The 21,821-nt window shown below is 40.2% G+C and overlaps 1 protein-coding gene across 1 annotated transcript in view; it reads left to right on the top strand.

The window, feature by feature from the left end:
- The window catches only part of LOC136865584 (cellular tumor antigen p53), a 98,237-nt gene that overhangs the window by 62,577 nt on the left and 13,839 nt on the right, over positions 1-21,821 (top strand). Inside the window, exon 5 of the mRNA XM_067142416.2 lies at positions 19,717-19,948. Coding sequence (XP_066998517.1) covers positions 19,717-19,948 — 232 coding nt within the window. The remainder of the gene's footprint in view (positions 1-19,716; positions 19,949-21,821) is intronic.

Raw genomic sequence — 21,821 nt, 5'->3', positions numbered from 1 at the left:
CATCCATTACATGATTATCAACCTGCTCAACAACGATTGAAATCGAGGAGAAGTTTTCTTCATTCTACTGAGTGCCTTTTGGAGTCACCTCAATCATCAAGACTAACTTCCTGGAGATCCAGAAACCTCCATCTCAATGTATGGACGGATCCATCTGAACTCTTCCAGCCAGTTATGAAGAATCGTGGTCTACATGGAAGATTCTGAACAGGCTGCGGTCTGGGGGTCGGTCTCTCTAAGAACAATATGAAGAAGTGGGGTCTATCTGAAGAGTCAACCCTCTGTGTGTACAGAGAAGAACAAACCATGATGCACCTCCTTAATTGCAACTCCTGCCCTCTTGTTTGCACCATGCAAGATTTAGTAAAGGCCACACCAAATGGTCGAGATCTTGCCAAATTCTGGTCCGATATGATATAATTGTTACTTTGAATTTACCTCTAGTATGTTTTTACTAGTTAGGCCTATCTAATTATTTCTCATTCTTAACTAATAATTTATATGATGTATTGTTTCTGATACAAATAAATAAATAAGTCATATGCTAAATAAATAAATAAATAAATAAATCAATCAATCAATCAATCAATCAATCCTTTCACTAACAAACTTGACTACAAGCATCTATGTTTTTATGTACAATTCTCTGTGTTCTTAGACTCTATTCCATTTGCAGACCAGAAGAGACAATATTCCAATCTTATATTTATTTTTGTGTTTTTCTCCCACTGTTTCACTCATCCCCATTATCAGAAGTTTCCTCCTTTTCATGAGGTTGACCAGCTCGTCAGTTTTGTTTGTCAACATCAAGATATTTAATTTTCCCACTCTGATACTTTGTCTTCATTTGGTTTGGGTAGGTGGTGTAAGATCAGGTTGTAAGCAGTCATTCATTCCAAATTGATGTCGCTGCCTTAAATTCCTATTGTTCTTGAAAGCAACTTCTTCAGTAATTCCTCTGCTGACCTGGTGAGCCTGACGGGGAGATTTTATTTCAGGTTTTTTTTCCCTTAGCCTTTGGTGTCCAGTCACCTCAGCCTACAAGACAACAAGTTGTACTCATATTAATCCCTGAATACAGGGCTTCCTCTTCTGCCATCTCCACCGTACCGAAGTCCACCTTCTCCGCTGTAGATGTCGTTGAGTCTTCACTCGTAACCCTTACCAGAAAACACACCAGGTCAGTGTGCTCTGGGACTCGCATAGGCAGAGGCACCACTCTCTGGGTAGGACTGCCTCCGAAAAGGGTCCCTATGCGCTACCTAGTATCTTCTTTTGAGTGACTGTCAAGTTTTGTCGCTCAACTAGGGCAAGAAACTGCGAACTGTCATGGTTGTTCTGTTGTTCAGTAGGTCACATGTACATTTTATCTTCAATATACAATATCCAGTGATTTCTTCTGCAGAATATTATATAAAATGTCTGTCAGAGAAAAAATATCATTAAATACCACAGCCAGTAAAGTCAATTAAAACTGTTCATTTATTTAGAAAACCTTTACTGAGTAGAATGTTTTTTTATCCAGTTGGTTATTATTTATTATTGTTTCAAATAGAATCTTTATAAATACATGCAGCAATTTAGAATTAGAACAACAGTGTGTGTCTAAAGACCAAACCCCATGGCGCAACAGCCCCGAAGGGCCATGGCCTACCAAGCTGCTCAGCCCGAAGCCTTGCAGATTATGAGGTGTCGTGTGGTCAGCACGACGAATCCTCTCGACCGTTATTCTTGGCTTCCTAGACCGGAAACAGTGTGTCTGTGAAGAATAAACAGTTTCTTCTTAGGGTTGGAACACGTTGAACTGGAAACAAGTCTACTATGTGAATTGGTATTTATTGCTGAATGATGAGAAAAAGATGGAATTCCACTGACACTTGAAAAAATATATAAGGCATTTGGAAATACAGTTTAGGTTTTGCTGCAACACTAAGTTTTAAGTGATGGGTTAGACAGTGCTTGAACAGCATTCCAGGTCAGTTGGCCCAGAACATAATGTCCAGGATGTACAAAGTCCATAACAGAAATATCCAATCAGTGAGGGTCATAAGTCAGAAGTCAAATGTACAAAGCATCCAAATTACAAAATAGTCCAAGTGCAAAAGTCCAATAAACAGAAAAGTCCAGTGTACAGATATGTTCAACATACAAAGCATCCCACATACAAAATAAAATTATACAAAAAAGTCGACAAATTGAAAGAAATGTCTGCAAGCAAGATTAATTTCTGTAGATATTACATGATTATATATATATATATTTGTTGTATTTGTCTGTCTTAATCAAATTTCTTATAAATTAGGCATTCTCAGAGGAGGAAAACATTTTGGAGATTGATTCCTGTGTGTATCATTATCGCTCAAAAAAAGTAACAAATTTTTAAAGCTTGTTATATAACCAACAACAACTTAAATTCTTCTTTTTCGTTTCTTCTTTCCAGTCTTCTGGGTCAGTTTTCCCTCTCTACCACTCCCTTCCTTCCTCCAGTATTTCTTCTACTTTTACTCTCTATACTCTCCTTCACCGTATACATCCACCTCCTTCTGGGCCTTCTCCATGTCTTTCTCCTAGTATTTTCTCCGTAAATACTCACTTTGAAACTCTATCATTTTCCATTCTCATCATGTGTTCATACCATTTCAACTTACTGGTCTCTATCTTGTCTTGCAGTTTAGGAAATCCAATAATCTCTTTGATTTCTGTTTCTGATTGTATTCCTTCAAGGAATTTCATCTTGGCTGCTTGGATTCTGCTTTCATCTTGTTTTGTTGACCATGTGCCCACCACATATATCAAAATTGGTGTGTAATACAATGAGTACAGAATTTTCTCCCATTTCTCTGGGACGATCTAGTTCCACCCTATACCTCTCACACATTGGTAAAATCCATTGGCTTGGATTCTCTTTCCAAACCAAAATTCCTTCCATCGAAAGAACAACGTAGGCATAAACAAACATTTCATATCACTCCGTGACGTCCACGTGGTCTTTATGCAAATATGAACGTGCAAATTTACGGATATAGCTGCTTTGCTTGAACATGAGATAATAAAAATACATTATCACTGCTATAAAATATATTTACCATGAAAATTAGCAAGTAGTCCTAGGTATTTCATTAATATGAACTTGCAACAGGCTCGATTCCCTGTAGATTGGAAGATTTGTTGTCCCTTGCATCACTAGAATCCTCTCTTAATTTACTTACAAATTCATCCCACTCTATGTCTAAAACACTTTTCACACACGGTCTCTTTTTACTCAGATATTAACACGACCGGTGGTAGATAATTCTTTTCGTGCAATGTGAACACTTGAAACAGACACACCAGCGAACTTAGATATTAGTTTTGCGATACAGTAAAACCTCGTTAATTCAAAGTCGTTGGGACGCAAAAGTTGTACTTCGAATTACATGATTTTGAATTAACCGCCAACTCGTACTTCGGAAATGCCAACACTTGCCACGTCAAAAAATATTCTAAGACCTGTTACTGCATGCAATTAAAATTGATTCACAGTTTAAAATCTTTCAAATGTTATGGAAAAGAACTATTTCCAAAATGTATCCAACAAGGTGCATTTACATTATGCAAATAATGCACTCGGATAAATCACTGACAAACATAACCTCACGCGATGAAAGAAAACAGAACACAGTTGAAAGACGAGGACAAATTATGCTGGCTCCCATGTGCAAGCGCTTTATTTTTTGGATTACTGTACTGTTTGCGTTTTTAGATGTCTAGTACTTGCACGGAAAGTACCCGATGCCCTGAAAACTTCGTGGTTTATCGTTATCAAACTTTCCAATGATGAGGGGAAGAAATCTTTCGCTTCCGTCTGCATTGCACCATAGTCCGCTTAGGCTAGGCATTAAAAAAATGCAGTTTCATTGGCATCGACAATATTGTTTGGTGCGTACGAAATTATTATAATTATAAGCCACGATTTTTTGCCGACTTTCGGCATCGCCAGTGTTAGCGGATTCTGCTTCTCCGCACACTGCCTATTACGTGATATTGTGGTGCTCCTTGAAACGCTGAATACAGAAGAATCACGATTTCACTTGAACTTAGCAACTATGAAACACACTGTCGAAACACCAAAGTGAAAGTGATGAAAGCTACCCCTGCACATTCCAGAAGATACATTCTATCATGACACGGATAAATTTTGAATTTAAATTGCTCTGCAAAATACTATTTTTTAAATGTAAACAGTTTAAAATTAAAAGTCTGAATTGTTTTCCGTTTTTATATGACAAATGGGGGCAGTTTCTTCCATCTGCAGTTACACAAAGCATAACTGTACACCCAGCATCGAAAACTAGGTGGGCAGGGGCGTGCTGCCAACCTTGACACAAATAAAACCCACACCCCAATTTAATGCCTAAAAATTTTAAAAGATAGATGCGGGTATTATTCACATAAATACAGTATATTTTGCAAATATTTGAAGTATTTCACAACTTCCATTTACCGTATTTACTCACGTCATTTTCCCCTTTTTTTGCTTCTTTTTTCAACCTCAAAAACGGGGAGGGAAAAATATGTGAATCTAAATTAATAATGGAACTGGAAAAATCAAACATAATTACCTTAAGTTACAAAATTTATTTAGGCTAAAATAGTACAAAATAATCGAAAATGTGTGTAACACAATTTTAATACAAAATCGAAGGCAATAATGTGTTCCTTAGCAATAATTATACGGAAACCGTCATCTTTTAATGTCACATGAGAATTCACTGAAATAAATAAGAATACGGTATTAGGGTAAAATCTGTAAAATTGCCTACACTAATACCCTAGATATGTATTTCACTTCAAAGAAATAGACTTCCCATGTCATTCGTCACTTTCTTCCAAAGTCTTCTGCAATGAATCGCTCCCATTCTCTTCCATCTCCCAGATGCAGTCATCTTCAGTTCCATCTAGGCTCTTCACTTCCCATTTTTTTGTTGTACATTCTTGTGGATTTCATCCATGACTGTGATGATGAGTAGAGGGGATAATCCACTTCCTTGTTGAAGTCCTGTTTCTACATTGAATAAGTTTATTTGTCCTGTCTTAGTCTTCACACTACTTGCACACTTTTCATACATGGCTTTGATCATTTGTACTTCTGCTCTGCCTACCTTCTTTTATCAATGCACCCCAGACCATTTGCCGTGGTACACTGTCATATGCCTTCTTAATATTAATTAAATGTCTTAAATAAATCCTTCCTGAATTCCCATCTTTTCTCCATCATGTTCCTTAATGCAAAAATTAGATCAAAAGTTTATCTATCTGTAATATTTGTTATGTTTGTTATATTTTATTATGAAAGTTTACGTTTGTTAAATAGTCTGTTGACAGTGCAAGTGAAATTTGCTCAGTGTAGCTGTATCTTGTGCTTCGTGAATAAATAAATAAAATAAAAAATCCATATTGCTCTTCTTCCATTTCCTTTTTTAATTTCATCCTCAGTCTTCCCTCTGATATCCTCTCAGAGATCTTTGCTACACGTGAAATGAAGGTGATTCCCCTATAGTTGCTACATTCTTTCTTATAACTAAAGCTCGGAAGTTCATGCCCTAAAAAACTAAGAAATATGCTCTTAAAAACTTGAAAATATGCCAATAAATATGCACTATTAAAATTTAAAAATGGCAGTAGACAAGTCAGATAAGTATTCGTAATAATAAACTTATATTTATTCCTTGGAGGTTGAAGTAGAAATGGTCCTGCTGTCAATGCTGAGTGATGAATTGCAGTTCACAACCATCACTTAGCACAAATTTTCAACAGGAAAACATCATCTGTTGTGTCGCAAAACACTTCTGTATCTATTACAGAACTATTTAAAATAGTTTTTACTTGAGTCCGCCTTGTCAGTACACCTTATAATGAAAGAAAAATTTTCATTTTACCATACATTCCCTTCTCGAAACATGTATGGTAAAATGAAAATTTTTCTTTCATTTTAAGGTGTATTGACAAGGCAGACTCAAGTAAAAACTATTTTAAATAGTTCTGTAATAGATTCAGACTAGTCAATATGGATCAAACAACCATATTAACTTATCATGGTTAAGTTTATCAACAAACACTTCTGTAACGTGAAAAACTTCTTTCCACATCACAAGATGTTATTGGGGCATATTTAAATGATGATAACTGCTCCACAGAAAGAGGCAGGTCTCTTGGTGTGACAGATGGTTTTCCTTCAAGAATGTCTGAAATATCGCACAACTGTTTTTAATCAGGATTTTTTGAAGTTACATAATTTATTTTTTTCTTTCATTTTTTGTCCTATACTACCAGGAACAGAATTTAGATTGGATATAGTTTTTTCGAAAGCAGTATTTCCTTTAAGGGAGATCCTACAGCTTCCACGGACGTTATGGCGGTTGGCAAAAAAGAAAATTCGGCATTTATAAAAACAAGATTCTCTTCTAACTCAATGCCTGACAGAATATTTTGCACTGTTTGTACTGATGCAGCTTCATTTGAGTCCAATCAATTAACAACCTCTTTGAACCCCTGCGGGTAGGGGGACGCACATGTAGAATACACCCGAGGCGACTACAAGGGGCGACCAAGGGATGATTGAATTAGAACCATGAAATTACTCGTGATTCGTACCATCATGTGGGGAACACCATGGGTTGCCTGTACTTGCGAGAAGTACCACTAAATTGGTACGAAATAGGTTTGTGATTAGTAGCAGTAAAGAGACTGGCCTGGGGGGTTTCCAGTACCCGTGCGTCGTACCCATGTGAGCAACACCGCGGGTCTGGGCGTAGCCTGTGACTTGTACCGCTATTTGAGCGGCACCGTGGGTCTGCGTTGCCTGTGATTAGTACTTACTATGTGAGGAATACCACAGGAATACCGGCGCCCGTAATTAGTACACCTAGGTGGGGAACCTTATCGGTTTGCGTTGGCTCTGAGTGGCGTCATTGTGTGAGAAACACCATAGCTCTGTGTTCCCTGTACGAAGTGCAATCCTTGTGAATAGTACCATCTTCTGTGAAACACCGTGAGTCTTCGCTACTTTTGATTAGTACCCCAACATGACAAATACCATGGTTCTACTTTACTCGCGACATGTACCATTCTGTGGGGCCTTAGACGTGGATTTTCACCCCTTTAGACATCAAGCATCATTGTGCTTTATAAGTGATCCCTTGATCAGTAAAAATATTATTTACGATCTTTTTTTGAGTCTGATCCACTGGTTTTTGTTTGTTTGTTTGTTTGTTTGTTTTTTGTTGAGTTCATGTCCATCCATTCATTCTTCGTGACATTTGTATTTTATTTTGGTCAGTGGACGAACTTTTTGTTATTTCATTTCGTACCATTAGGGGCCAATGACCTCGATGTTAGGCCCCTTTAAACAACAAGCATCATCATCATCATCGTCATCATTATCATCAACCTCTTTGAATACTTCTATGTGCTGAGCATAATACAAAGCTGCATCCAGCCATGTTCCCCGTCGTGTTAACACTGGCGCAGGACAAAGTGGGATATTGGGTGCTGTTAATCTAAACAACTTGACTCTTGAAGGAGATTTAACTAAAATTTTCTTTGAACAGGCCACAAGTCAATCTACCAATGGGAAAGAATTGTGTATTGTCTCAGCAATGCAATTAAGAGCATGTGCCAAACAAGTTGTATGAATTAACTTAGGATAAATGCCTTTCAGTGTTTGTCCTGATTTTACCATATAAGTACCTGCATCAGTAACAAATAAAAGTAGTCGGTCATATTTGATTCCAGATGGCTATAATAATTTCAATGAGTCCATCATGTACTGCATTACAGTTACATTGTTAGTGGCTGGCAATTCACACACATTAAGGAGATATGGTATCATCTTTCGTTCCTTATTTAAGGTGCCCACAATTACATTAGCAATAAATCGGCCCTCATAATCGGTGGTTTCATCAATAGACAACCACACAAACTGATCCACTAATTCAATTTGTAAATTTGACAATACATTATTGTAACAATGTCCTACGTATGTCTTATGCATTGTACTTGCTTCAGGCACATGTTGTTGAGTGTCTTTGGCAAGAAAATGTTTTAATATGGGGTTATTAATTTTATACAAGGGAATATCAGTAGCTAAAAATGCTTGACACAAGTCGTAAGAAAATTCACTAATCCTAATTCCTAAACACTCTAATAGCTGTTTTTGAACAGGCTTTTTATTGGGAGTTTGCTAGTTAAATTCTCCTTATGTTTTGCTGTGTTTATGTGTTGAAGTATTTGAAATCTTTTCTCACTCCCTATAGTTTTCTCACACGCTCCACAGAACAGTACCCTATATCTGTAGATATTAAGTCACCTGAAAACTCCTTCTGTAAATTAGTTAATCTACAACTCGAAGTTGCTCTTATTTTTGGCAATTAAAGAACTTTTTAACGGACACTTTATACGCGAAACATAGTTTGGTCACAACCAGTTCACAACACTGTAACACTACACTATGGACAGCCAGTAGACAGCTAAGCACAAAATGTGAGACTAGATGATGAAACAGGGGATTCACTGCCTGTCATCATAACACCTCACCATATAACAAGTTGCGTCATTATGCGCAACATTACTGCCAACATCAACCAGATGAAAAAAGCTGATTAAAAATACTGTAAAAACTATTAAACTGATTAAAACCTGCCATATAGGTGCTAAAATATTAAAGTATGATGCATTTATCAAAATCACAAATAACAGATGCTGTTATATGCACCATAAAAGCATGTTCAAATGACTGAGAATTCCATAATTCATGCACATAATGTATAAGCATACATTTTTAATCCCTAAAAAAAAACATGCAAATGCATGAACTTCTGAGCCCTACTTATCACCCTTCTTGAATACTGGAATTATCAGACCCTTCCTCCAATCTTCTGGTACTTCTTTTTCTTCCATATCACTGAAAATAGTCTATAAACCCTACTCGTGCTTCAGCCTTTATTATCAGTGTAGCACCCCCTGTGGGTGGGGGATGCAGATGAAGAATACACCCACAGTATCCCCTGCCTGCCGTAAGAGGAGACTAAAAGGGTAACATCCCCTACGGGTTGGGGACACAGATGTAGAATACACCACCAGTAACCTCAACCTGCCGTAAGAGGTGACTAAAAGGGGCGACCTATGTGCGGACATGGATTGCGGTTATGGCATCATGTCTTGGACCCCCTGTGGATGGGAGGGGCTGAATACATTCATAGGTAATCCCTACCTGTCGTAGAAGGCGTTTAAAGGGTCATGTGGCCATCGGTCCCCTCTTTATTTTTTTATTTTTTTGAGGGTTAGTTGTAGACCAATTCAAATTTTTTTATGTGCTTGCTGGTTGGAGATGGGCCTCTTACGTGTGTGACTACACTCGAAAGCCCGTTCGTGGCACCAGGAAGCCGGCTGGTGGTAGCGCCATGTACCCGTGCAGTAGTATCCGCCTGACAACACAGGTCCCCGCACAGCCGAATGCCAGAAGTACATATTTTTATTTTTTTCTCTATATTTATTACTCTGTATACGCTATGAGGTACATGCTATTGCGGGTGTTTGGAGGAAGGGAGTCGTAGTGCTCATTGCCTCAGTCATTCCGTATTAGGTATCGTTTAACATCGGACCCCGGGCAATACCTGCTATGACAAGGTGAGTATTGCCTTGGCTGCTTAGTTCGGTTACAGAGGGCCCTGATCAGAGTGGGTGGCATTCGGGGAGGATGATTTCGGGCATGGCGTCGAAACCACTTCCGCCTGCCTCGGGTAACAAGTGCAATGTGTTAGTTTGGGTTCCTGCTTCAATAGGTTCTTGATTGCTACCAAAACCGATGGGTAAGATTTCAAGCTGGTCAAATCAATCCTTTTCAGTCGACACATCGAAGGTGTATACGGCAAACTTGAGGATCTTAAGAAATGTGCAATGCTGGTTTGCTTCTTAAGACGAGCACTGGGCTCCAAGCAGATCGGTTGCTTAAGTGCGACCACTTTGGCAAAATTCCCGTCAAAGTGGAAGAGCACAAAAATTTGAATCTGGTTCGTGGAGTTATCTTCCACCGTGATCTCATTCTGAACACTGAAGTTGAATTGATGGAAGACATGAAGCACCGTGGCGTGGCACACTTCCTGCGCATCACATGCAAAGACAATGGTGAAGGTGTTGCCACAGGTGCGTTCATATTCTCCTTCAGATTGTCAGTGTTGCCAAGAAAGTCAAGATAACAACCTATCGTTGCGATGTGAGACCATACATCCCGCCTCCTATGTGACGCTATCAATGCCAGAGATTCGGACACATGGTATGTCGTTCGAATCCATCTATGTGTGGTACATATGGAAGAGAAGCTCCTGGCGCAAAAGAGTGCACAACTCCATGTAGGTGTGCTAACTGCCCTGGTCTTCACTATCCTTGAGATTGGAACTGTCCGGTATACCTGAGCGAGAAGAAGATCCAGGAGATCAAGACCCTGGATGGTCTTTCCATACCTGCCAAGTATTCCGGTTTTACCGTAAAATGTACGGATTTTGAGTGTGGTGTACGGTTGTATGGATGAACAACGTTATTGTACGGATTTTGAATATCTGCGCTTGGTTTCGCTTTCTGCGGTCAAATTGGGTTTGGCTTTCAATAGTAGCTGGTAATATGAGATGCAGTGTTTGAAATTCAGCCAGTAAATATAACAATAATCACACCGATTATCACCGTGCTTTTTTCACCTGTTCGACCTCAGCTGCTACTAATACACTGAGATGTTCCCAAACAAGTAGCAGGCTGTGATTTTGAAGTAAAAGAAATCCGTGAAAAGTAGCAGGCTGTGAATTTATATATAACAGTTTTAGTAACGGCATCGTGCTTCGTAGCACATTTGTGTGTGGGGTGTGAGTAACATTGGCAGTAGTTCTGAAACTCGTGGAATTGTGTGACGAATCGTTTTGGATGTTCGCAATGAGTTCAACTAAGAAACAATATTATTAGTCTTTTAGGGAGGCATATTCTGCTTAATTTCCTTGAGCATTCCTCAAGATGTAACTTTGTGTAAGTGTTTAATTTCATGGGTGATCATAACATATATTTGACGTGTATTAGTATTGTTTATCATCTCTCCACTTGCCGTCTTTTTTCATTATGTCTCAAGACTTTGCTACGCATAACGTATTGTTAAAAATTTCCGCTTTAGGATCTTCTGAATTTCTCTTTTTGAAAGTTGGCAGGTATGTCTTTCCTACCAGGAAGAGCACCGTAAGTTTAATTATCTGAATGCCCCGGCCAAGACACTAGACTTCAGCGTGTTAGCACAGTCTCTCCCAGGTTCATCATTTACAACTGGAATACCTTCCCAGAAGATCGCTGTGCCCAAGGCGGCAGTTGCTCCTGTGAGTTAAGAAACCTACTCCGGCACTTGTCTCCTTCACTCAGTCACTACTGATCTGCATTTAGGGCAGTCGCCTAGGTGGCAGATTCCCTATCTGTTGTTTTCCTAGCCTTGTATAGGTTAGGTCGGCGAAAGCCGTGCCTAAGCCAGCGGAGGCGGCATCATCGACTAGGGCTGGAAAATTAAATCCCAGCACGTCTAAAGAATCGATGGTGGGAAAGAAGATCGCCCTTACAAGACCCTTACAAGGCGTTCTTCCACCTCTCCTAGGAATGGGGTCTCACGCCCTCCACCTGGAGGGTCTAAGTCTGCGCCAGCAGAATTTCCTTCGGATAACCTGCGCAGTCCCCTTGTAGGAAGAAACTCTGCCCCCTGGAATACGTCAAAGAAGTTCAAAGCGTGCATTTATCTCCATCTTCGGGTGGAGATGTGAGTGTAGGTTAGGTAGCATCTCACTGCTGCTAACGTAAACTTCAGAAGTCCACACCCACTATAGCACTGTTACAATGGAATTGTAATGGTTATGGTAGACATCTTGCTGAGCTGCGCCAGCTGATTAGTGAGTATTCGGCGAGTATAGTCGGCATTCAGGAAACAAATCTCAGACCAGTTCATCATACGGTCTTCAGAAATTTTCGACTATACTCGGCAAACGACATTATTATAACCAGGATACCGGTGGTGTTGGCATTTTTGTCCATTCTGATACCTACAGCGAAGAGGTTCCACTAAGAACCCTGATGGAGGCTGTAGTAGTTTGCGTTCCGCTGCCTGTCATAGCAACAGTGTGTAATGTTTACTTTTCCGTCAGGCCAGTCTCTTAATATAAATGATGTCACTGATCTTATAGATCAGCTTCCACCTCCCTTCCTCTTATTAGGAGATTTTAATGCCCATCACCTTATATGGGACCTGAAACGCCTTGCCCCGGGGGAATAGAGTTGGAAACATTAGTAAGAGACCTGGATTTATGTATTATGAATACATTTGAACCAACTCATTTCAGTGTATCTTACGGCACATACTCTCACATAGACATAAGTCTGTGCAGCCAAACGTTGGTTCCAATGTTTCGGTGACCATTTTCCCATCGTTCTTACTTTGTTGAAACAGAAATCCATTGAGGCTCCTCCTTGATGGATTCTTAAACATGCTGATTGGCCAAAGTTCATATCGCTAGCTGTCCTCAAAAACATGATCAGGCGGACCATCGATGGCAGTATAACTTACATAACACAAGTTATTCTTGCTGCTGCTGAGGAGTCCATTCCATTATTTTCAGGGACTTCTCTCGGAAATCTCGTTCCTTGGTGGAACGAAGAAATTGCAGCAGCTGTCAAAGAATGCCATCGCGCTCATAAACGCTAACGTAGACAGCCTATTGTGGCCAACTTGGTAACATTAAAATAAACTCTGTGCTAAGGTGCAAGTTTTTATTCGGCAGAGTAAGAAAGCCTCGTGGGAGAGATATATGTCATTTATGACGTCACATACATAGTCATCTCAAGTGTGGACTAAACTTTGACTTAAATCGTCACTGAACCACTCTCAATTGCTAATCATCTAGCCAGTCATTTTGCAGATGTGTCTAGCTCTGGGAATTACCATAGTGATTTCCTCACTCTAAAACGGGAGGCAGAACATCATCACCTCATTTTTGCCACTCATGCTTCATAGGACTATAACGTGCCCTTTACGGAGTGGGAGCTCCGCAGCGCCACGGTGCTTTACAAGGACACGTCTCCTGGACCAGACAGTGTCCATAACCAGATGTTGAAACACCTTAGTGAGGATAGTCTGTTATATTTCCCTTGTATGTTCAGCTGAATCTGGATAGAGGGTGAGTTTCCATCTCAGTGGCGAGAGGGCATAGTTATTCCTTCCCTCAAGCCTGACAAAAACTCTAAGTATGCAGGAAATTACAGACCTGTTTGTCTTACTAACTGTTTGTGTAAGCTATTTGAGAGGATGGTAAATTGCCGACTTGTGTGGTGTCTGGAGAAACAAGGACTTTTGTCCGAGTACCAATGTGGTTTTCAAGCCGCTTGCTTGACCACTGACTACTTGGTATGGCTGGAGAGTTCTATAAAGGATGCATTTCTCTGCAAACAGCATTTGGTTGCTGTTTTCTTTGACTTAGAAGAAGCCTATGATACCACATGATGATTTGGTATCCTTTCAGTCCTGCATCAGTGGAGATTCTGAGGTAACTTTCCGATAATTATTGTGATTTTTAATCCCTCCGTCAAGTCCATGTCCGAGTAGGGAGGGCATATTCATAATACCACGTTTAGGAAAATGGAGTCCCACAGGGATCTGTTCTTAGTGTTGCTCTGTTCGCGATTGCTATAAACGGTATTGTCGCTGCTGCTGGTTCAGCAGTAATACCGTAACTAAATGTCTATGATTTTGCTCTGCATTATAGCTTACACAATATGGCAGTCACAGAGCAACAATTACAGCAAGCTATTAGGAGACTGGAACAGTGGACTTCAGAACATGGCTTTTGGTTTTCAACTGCAAGGACCTATGCTGTACACTTTTGCCGGTAGCGCACGCTTCACTCGCATCCTGAGCTTTATTTAGGGAACATTGCTCTTCCCGTGGTTGATACTTACAGATTTCTTGGGCACCTTTTTAATAGCAAATTATTGTGGGAGCCACATGTGCAGCAGTTAAAAGTGCAATGCACTAAGAAGTTGAATATTTTGAAGTTTCTTAGCAGCACTAATTGGGGAGCTGACCGCATGGTCCTCCTGCGATTTTATAGGGCAAATATTTTATCCAGGTTAGACTACAGCAGTGCAGCATATGGATCAGCAAGGCAAAGCGTCGTTGCGAATCTGAATAGCATCCACCACAGCAGGGTTAGGTTGGCAATGGGAGCTTTTCGTAAAAGCCCCATTGCTAGCCTGCTTGCTGAATCTGGTGTGCCGCCTTTACACCGGAGGAGCCAGCAAATGCTTCTGTCCTATGCTGCTAATTTGCAACAGATGCCACTTCACCCGAGCTATCCTTGCATATTCCACAATGGAAATCGTTGGCTGTACGCTGTTTATCCTCGAGCAATGTGGTCGGTTGGAATATGCTTGGATAGCAGTCACAGATTGTTTGATGTACCTTCGGTTCCCTATCCTGTCAGAAAACCAAGTGGGTACCTCCTTGGATAATACGACAGCCTGAAATAATCCTGGATCTGCTCACTGGCCCGAAGGAAAACACGGACCCTTCGATTTATCGGAGGCTCTTCCTGTCTGTTTTTGGCCGGTATCCAGATTCAGTCGTCGTTTCCACGGATGGTTCATGGGCAGAAACGAAAGTGGGCTGTGCGTTCGTTGTTGACCATGAGCGGTTTCTAATTCCTTCACCAGAAGTTTATAGTGTGTACACAGCAGAGCTCTATGCTATCTGTGAAGCTCTGCAGTACGTGCTGTCCAATGAGTGCCGTCACTTTCTGCAGTGTACCGACTCCTTGAGCTCACTACAATCTATTGTTATATGTTTCCTTTGACACCCTCTGGTGCAGCGGATCAAGGACCTGCTTGCTGGGTGTTTGGATGCCGGCATCAGAATCACGTTTATGTGGCTCCCAAGTCACATGGGTGTAGAGGGACACGAGTTAGCTTATAACGCTCCCAAGGAGGCTGTTACATTGCCCCCGTTCCCTGAAAAAGTTCCAGCAAATGATATTCACTCTCAGCTGAGAGTTTTGGTAATGTCCCGTTGGGAGGCCACTCCACTTCCAAATAAGCGATAAAAGATACAACGAAGATATGGGGGACTTCCGTTGGGCTTCTCTGAGGGAATCAATAACGGACCATTATATTGGTATTTGGTATTATAAATTTACTCATTCAGGACAAGTATTTTAGGTTCCCTATGGGAATCAACATCTACATCATTTTATGGCCAGGCAGGCATCAATTTTTGGAAATGAGACATAGCTCTCATAGTGCATTGGCACTGCTGGTGGCTTCAAGTAGCCTATGCAGTGGCCTCCACGGTATGCACTAGCCTTGCGTCTTGGGTGGTGTCCCAACTGATGAGCCTAACTTAGCACACGAGGGCGAAACACAGGCAACCAAGAATGAGTTAGCTGGAAAATTTATGATGTCCAATAACGGACCATTATATTGGTATTATAAATTTACTCATTCAGGACAAATATTTTAGGTTCCCTATGGGAATCAACATCTACATCAACCATGGTATTCTCTGAGGTAAGCGGTGGTATTATGTCGTTTTCGGATCGGCTACGGTATAGTACCACAGTCCTATATACTGGAAGGAGAACCCCCTCTGGTGTGTACTTGCGGCGATCATCTTACCGTGGTACTTATCCTTACGGAGTGCGTGGACTTGATTCGATCTGCGCCGTAGTTCAAAACTCCCAAGTACCATCTCCCTCATCCTGCAAGTTGACGAGCAGTCAGCAGACCTCATCATCTGTTTCACGAGGGATAATGGTTTATTTTATCGCATATAAACGTAGTATTTCATATTAGTCTTTATATTATTGTTCACTACGTTTTATTAATTTGACTCTTTTAGTTTGTGTATTCAAATATGTTTTTCAAAATAGAAATTTGCATGATATATTATTGCATTTTAAGGCAATGTCTTATTCTACCATAAGCTATCATTTTACTGAAAATAGGGTATTGCGAATTAGACCCGCTGATTATTTTAAATTCACGATCATTGTTCATCTTCATTTTATTAAATTCTAGTCAGTGGATACATTTTAAAAAGTTAATTATCATATCATGTCGTCCATCTAGTATCATTAGGGGTGATGACCTTAGATGTTAGGCCCCTTTAAACAAGAAGCATCATCATCATATCTCTGTAGCTACCTCATCTACACCTGATGCTTTGCCGTTTTTCATCCTCTTTTTAGCTCCTTCTATTTCTAATGTGGTTATGTTTTCATTTTGTTTTTTGTTTTCTACCAGTTCCTCCTCATGTTCCTCCTCTTTCTCCAGGTCTTTCAATTTGATATTAATTTAGCAAAATACCCCTCCCTTCACTGGTGAATATCCTCTCTTTGTGTCAAAATTTGTCCTGCATCTGTCCTTATTAATTTTGTTTCTTCCCTCCTGTTTACCTTGCTTTTAACCAATCCATACAACACATCATCTCACAAGGTTTCTGTGAAGTTTTCCCAGAACTACTGTTTCTCTTCCTGTACAATCATCTGACATGCTTTCTTTATTTCGTGACTGGGCGAGTTGGCCATGAGGTTAGGGGCGCGCAGCTGTGAACTTGCATCCGAGAGATACTGGGTTCAAATCCCACTGTCAGCAGCCCTGAAGATGGTTTTCCGTGGTTTCCCATTTTCACACCAGGCAAATGCTGGGGCTGTACCTTAATTAAGGCCACGGCCGCTTCTTTCCCACTCCTAGCCCTTTCCTATCCCTTTTTTGCCATAAGACCTGTCTGTGTCGGTGCGCCGTAAAGCCACTAGCTTTACTTCATGATACTTTTGCCTACTCTCCATGTTTCTGCCTCCTATCCATCTCCTCCATGCTCTTTGCTTTTCTTGCACTGCCTCCCTTACTTTGTTATTCCATTAGGGTATCTTCTTTTCATTCTTTTTTCCCTAATATTTCACCACATGTATCTTCTGTGCATTTCACCTTGTTTGAACTTGGCTTATTCCTCTTCAACACTACCAACGTCTTCTTTAGGAATGTATTTTTTTTATTTTCCAGTTCTTTTTAGAACTTCCATTGTGTTCCCTTTTCCTTTAATTTCCATACCTTTATTTTCTTTTCTCTTAATTTCACTATTTTGCCAATTCTTAATTTAGCTACTATAGTTTGTGGTCTCCTTCAAAATCTTCTCTTGGCATAGCTGTCACATCTTAGGCTGCATGCACACCGAGCGCGCTTCGCATAGTGTGTCGCGTGTAGCGTGATATGCTATGCATAGCGCGAGGCGTGCTTGCTGTTCACACCGAAAACTCTACGCCGTGTTCTCAGCTTAGTTTAGCACAAGGCGTTTTAGGGTGCTCATAAACTAATGCCGTTGTCCAAGTACACTAGAAACAGTTGAAAATTAGAAAGAAGAATCGAAAGTGGGTTCATGAAATTAATGAAGAATGAATTACTTTAGGAGAATTCCATCGATGCAAGATTTTATCGCGATAAATTTTGATTACTTAAGAGTGACAAAAAATACTTTTGACCTTCTAAACCCTGCAACTGAAATGTGGCGACAAGTAGCAGAGAAGTATTGAGAAAAATTCAATTTTCCAAATTGTCTAGGAGCACCGGGCAGCAAATACGTGGAAATTAAATTTCCGGCTAAATTACGCTCTTTATATAATAATTATAAATAGTATTTTGCAATATTGTTACAATTAGCATACACAATTTTTCATCGTAACAAAGGTGGAGTAAATGTGTGACAAATATAATTCATAAACAGAAATATTTACTTCCAAGCCCACTACTAGCCTGCAGAGTGATATTCTTCACGTTACCACCCTCCATTGGCAAAATTATAAGCCGATATGACAGAGTTTTAGAGATTCTATGCACTTTGTCACAAAGTGTCCGGCTACATGGCTAAATGGTTACCGTACTGGCATTTGGTCACAGGAGTCCCGAGTTCGATTCCCGGCAGAGTCGGGAATTGTATCATAAATAGTAAATTCCATTGGCACGGGGGCTGGGTTGTATTTGTGTATTCATAATCATTTCATCCTCATCACGACGCAGGTCACCTACTGGCATCAATTCAAAAGACCTCCACCTGGCAAGCCGAACTTCTCCTCGGACACTTCCGACACTAAAATCCATACGCAATTTCATCCTGTCACAATGTTAAGTTCATTGAAGTGTGACAGTAGAAGTAATATTACTGTATGTGTTTACTGTAGGAATGCGATAAAACTGTTGTAGATACTTAAGTCCACTTATTTTGCAAAACAGTTACATTTTTATAGTTTTTGTGTGTTGGGTTCCATATGTCTTCTCTTTGAAACACTGCATGAATTTCTTTTTCCATATCTTCAGAACCAGCTAGGTAACGCTAAGCAATTAACCAACACTGCGCGTTGTCTGGCGCTTCGCTTAGCTGTAAGGTAGGCGTTCAGCGCAGCAAAGCGCAGATGGTGTGAACACCTAGCTTAGGAACAAAGCACTGGTTATGCTTAGCATGACGCTTAGCGTTGAGCAACACGCGACACACTATGCGAAACGCGCTCGGTGTGCACGCGGCCTTACACTTGTCTACGTTTCTGTCTCTCAACTAAAATCAGATCAATCATTGTTCTTGTTCTCCTTTGTCCCCATCCATATCTGTTCTTCTCTCTGAACCACGTATTGCCTACTATTAATCCATTGCTTTCACAAAAATCTAGTAGTAGCTCTCCTGCATTTTTATTTCCTTAACTGAAAGGACCAATTATTTCTTCTTTGCCTTGCCTGTCTCTTCCTATGTGGGCATTCATGTCTCTCATTATCACCACTTCCTTATCTTCGATGTGCCTCTCCAGTTCCTCCAAGAACTCCTCTAGACTCTCTTCAGCATTACTTGTCTGAAATGCATACACTTGGATAAAATCTTGCACTCCATTCTCCAAGACAAGTCTGATTTTTATGGCTCTGTCATTTACCTGGTAGACCTTATGTATGTATTGTACCAAGTCTTCCCTCACAATAAAACTTACAGTATTCCATTATTGCAGTTTGCACCTCCGCTCCAAAACAACTGAAACCCCTTCTTTAGTCTCTTGTCACTTTCCTTTCCACTTGGTTTTACTCAATCCCAGCAATTCAATGTCCTTCTTTTCCATGTATTCTATTAGGTCTTCTGTCTTGCCATTAAGGGCCAAGATATTTATGGTTGCAATCTTGATCACTGGTTGCCCACTTTTCACAGTTCCCCCAAGACAAGAACACCAGGAAACGCGTGTCGCTTTCGGGGATGTCCTGACAGTTTCCAAGGCCTCGACTCACTCTTAGTCATTTTATAGGCTGTTAGTACAATGGGCTTGCCACACCCAAAGGCATTTTATACATATTGCCAGGATTTCAGGCCGCCCCTAATATGGGGAAACAGACACATTTTGCAGCTGCCAAAAGTCCATCTGGCAGTGTCTGCACACCATGGTAGGGTCAGCTGCCAGAAATATAAGAATGGGAGGAGGGCTGGTACATGGTTGAAACGGTGCATGCAGCTCACCTCCAGTGGGGGTGTGCCTAAAAAAGAGCTGCACCACCTCTGTATGAGGACACGAGTTTGCATAGCTACATTACTTACATTGTTGTATTATTTATGCATATTATTTGTATTCTTTACAATATTGCTTTTCTCTGCAGTGGTGAAGTCATTGGACGTCGGATTATGCAGGTGCGTGTTTGTAGCTGCCCAAAGCGAGATAAGGAGAAGGAAGAGAGAGATCTGCATGCGAAAGTACAGAGAGATGTTCAAAGAAATGGAGAGTTTGAGTTACATCAAGCTCAACCGTTAAAGAAGCTGTTAACTGACAAAGCTCATAATTCTCCCAGGAGAAGGAGAATCATTGAAAACACTGATGACAAAACTGTTACAGTAAGTCTTAATTTATTTGCCTTGATTTATCCAGTCTTCTTCTTCTTCTTCTTCTTCTTCTTCTTCTTCTTCTTCTTCTTCTTCTTCTTCTTCTTCTTCTTCTTCTTCTTCTTCTTCTTCTTCTTCTTCTTCTTCTTCTTCTTCTTCTTCCAAGTATAATTGAAGATTTGATGGATTATTTAAGTGATCTTTCAGATTTACCTCTGAAATTCATAGGGTATAAGTAGTACTTGAGGTGAGATGGGATAGTACACAGTTACTTCATAAAATACATTCAAACCATCCTGCTACTTTTTTATAGGAAGAGTACCATCCCAGAACATTTTAACATAATTTGCTTGTTTCAAAATTTATTTTAAAATTTATTTTATATCAATGAATGCTTAGTAGTCAGTAGAAAATTAAAAATGCATTTCAGGCTCAGAGAAAAACTGTTGTAAACAAGGTTGGGTTTACAAAAACACAACTTCTTTATTTACTTCACATGTAAAATTACAATATTTACACTAACAAAACTGAAAGTTATCTCGAAGCAAATTGAACTATGAATTTGGAAAAAGAGTCTGTCTTTGTACACTATATACACGTTGGAGTATTCACGTTCACTACTATTTCGGAAAGATAGTCCTTGTGACATGAAAAGTTCTTGATAGTCGAAAACTATCAGAAGCACTGACGTAAATATCTCAGAGAGTCCTTCCTTGTTGAAGTGTCTGAGTTCATTAACGTAAGTTCAATGACTGAAGAGTTCCTACTTAGCAAAACTAAGTTGATAATGGGAGCTTGCATTAGCTAGGGAATGATAGTGGTAAGACTGGGCATGGACAGCAGAATAGGCAAGAGGAGCGGTGACCCGAGGTGAGACCTCTTACTGCCAGAAATTCAGTCCACCTGGCCGAAGCACATTTTCAAGAGGAGTAGCCTCCGTGCTCGACGTAGGGTGTATTCTGGAGCTGGACACCGGGGTCAGTGGGCGTATGGACAGACTAGGAGCTCCTTTTTATAGCACACACGACGTTCCAGGCACGCGCACTGAGAGCTGCGCGTCGAGACTCGAAGAATAACACACTGGCACGCGTGTAGCTGGCTGGCGGATCGAGAAGGGAGCGACGGACATACAACAAAAACTGTTCCAAATTTTGAGACTTATAAATGTACCAGCATTGTCTGTCTGGCACCTTGCTGCAGTGATGACAAAACTGTTACAGAAAGTCTTAATTTGTTTGCCTTGATTCCTCCTTTCTTCTTCTTCTTCTTCTTCTTCTTCTTCTTCTTCTTCTTCTTCTTCTTGTTGCTGTTGTTATTTTATTATTATGATTATTGGTTGTGAAGGGTCGGCTGATGACTGAGGGTTATGTGGTCCGCTATCTAACTGGTCACTCCCCCTTTCCTTTGCTTGAAATGCGCATTTCCATGGTGTGCAGAGGGCATTCAGTGTTTTTGGTGACTGGCTAGCTCTTGGCCTCATGCAACGCTGCTGGACGAAGTATGATACGGTACACTTTTGATTTGAGGTAGACTGGCACACGCCTATCGCACAGTACTCCTGTTGCAAGAGACTATCCTCATTTTTCCGTATTGAAAGTCTATTTAAAGGAGAAACAATAAAACTTTTGTATCCACCTATTCAATACATTAAAAGCAATTATAAAATTAGGATCTCATCCTTATTTTATTGCTTAAATATTAAAACATAGGTCATATTTTGTTCATATTTGAACATCTTCAGTCATAAATATTCTTACAAGGTGAAATGATAACATTGTTTTAGAATTTACACTTATGGTTTGCCTTTGACAAACTTATCCTTAATTAGCTTTGAAAAACCTCTTAAATATTAAAACTTTTGTATATTACGTCGTCATATTGAAAA

The sequence above is a fragment of the Anabrus simplex genome, chromosome 1, assembly GCF_040414725.1.
Source record: "Anabrus simplex isolate iqAnaSimp1 chromosome 1, ASM4041472v1, whole genome shotgun sequence".
NCBI classification, from domain to species: Eukaryota; Metazoa; Arthropoda; class Insecta; order Orthoptera; family Tettigoniidae; genus Anabrus; species Anabrus simplex.
Note: the sequence above shows the minus strand (reverse complement) of the source record. Positions and strands in the feature narration are given on the sequence as shown.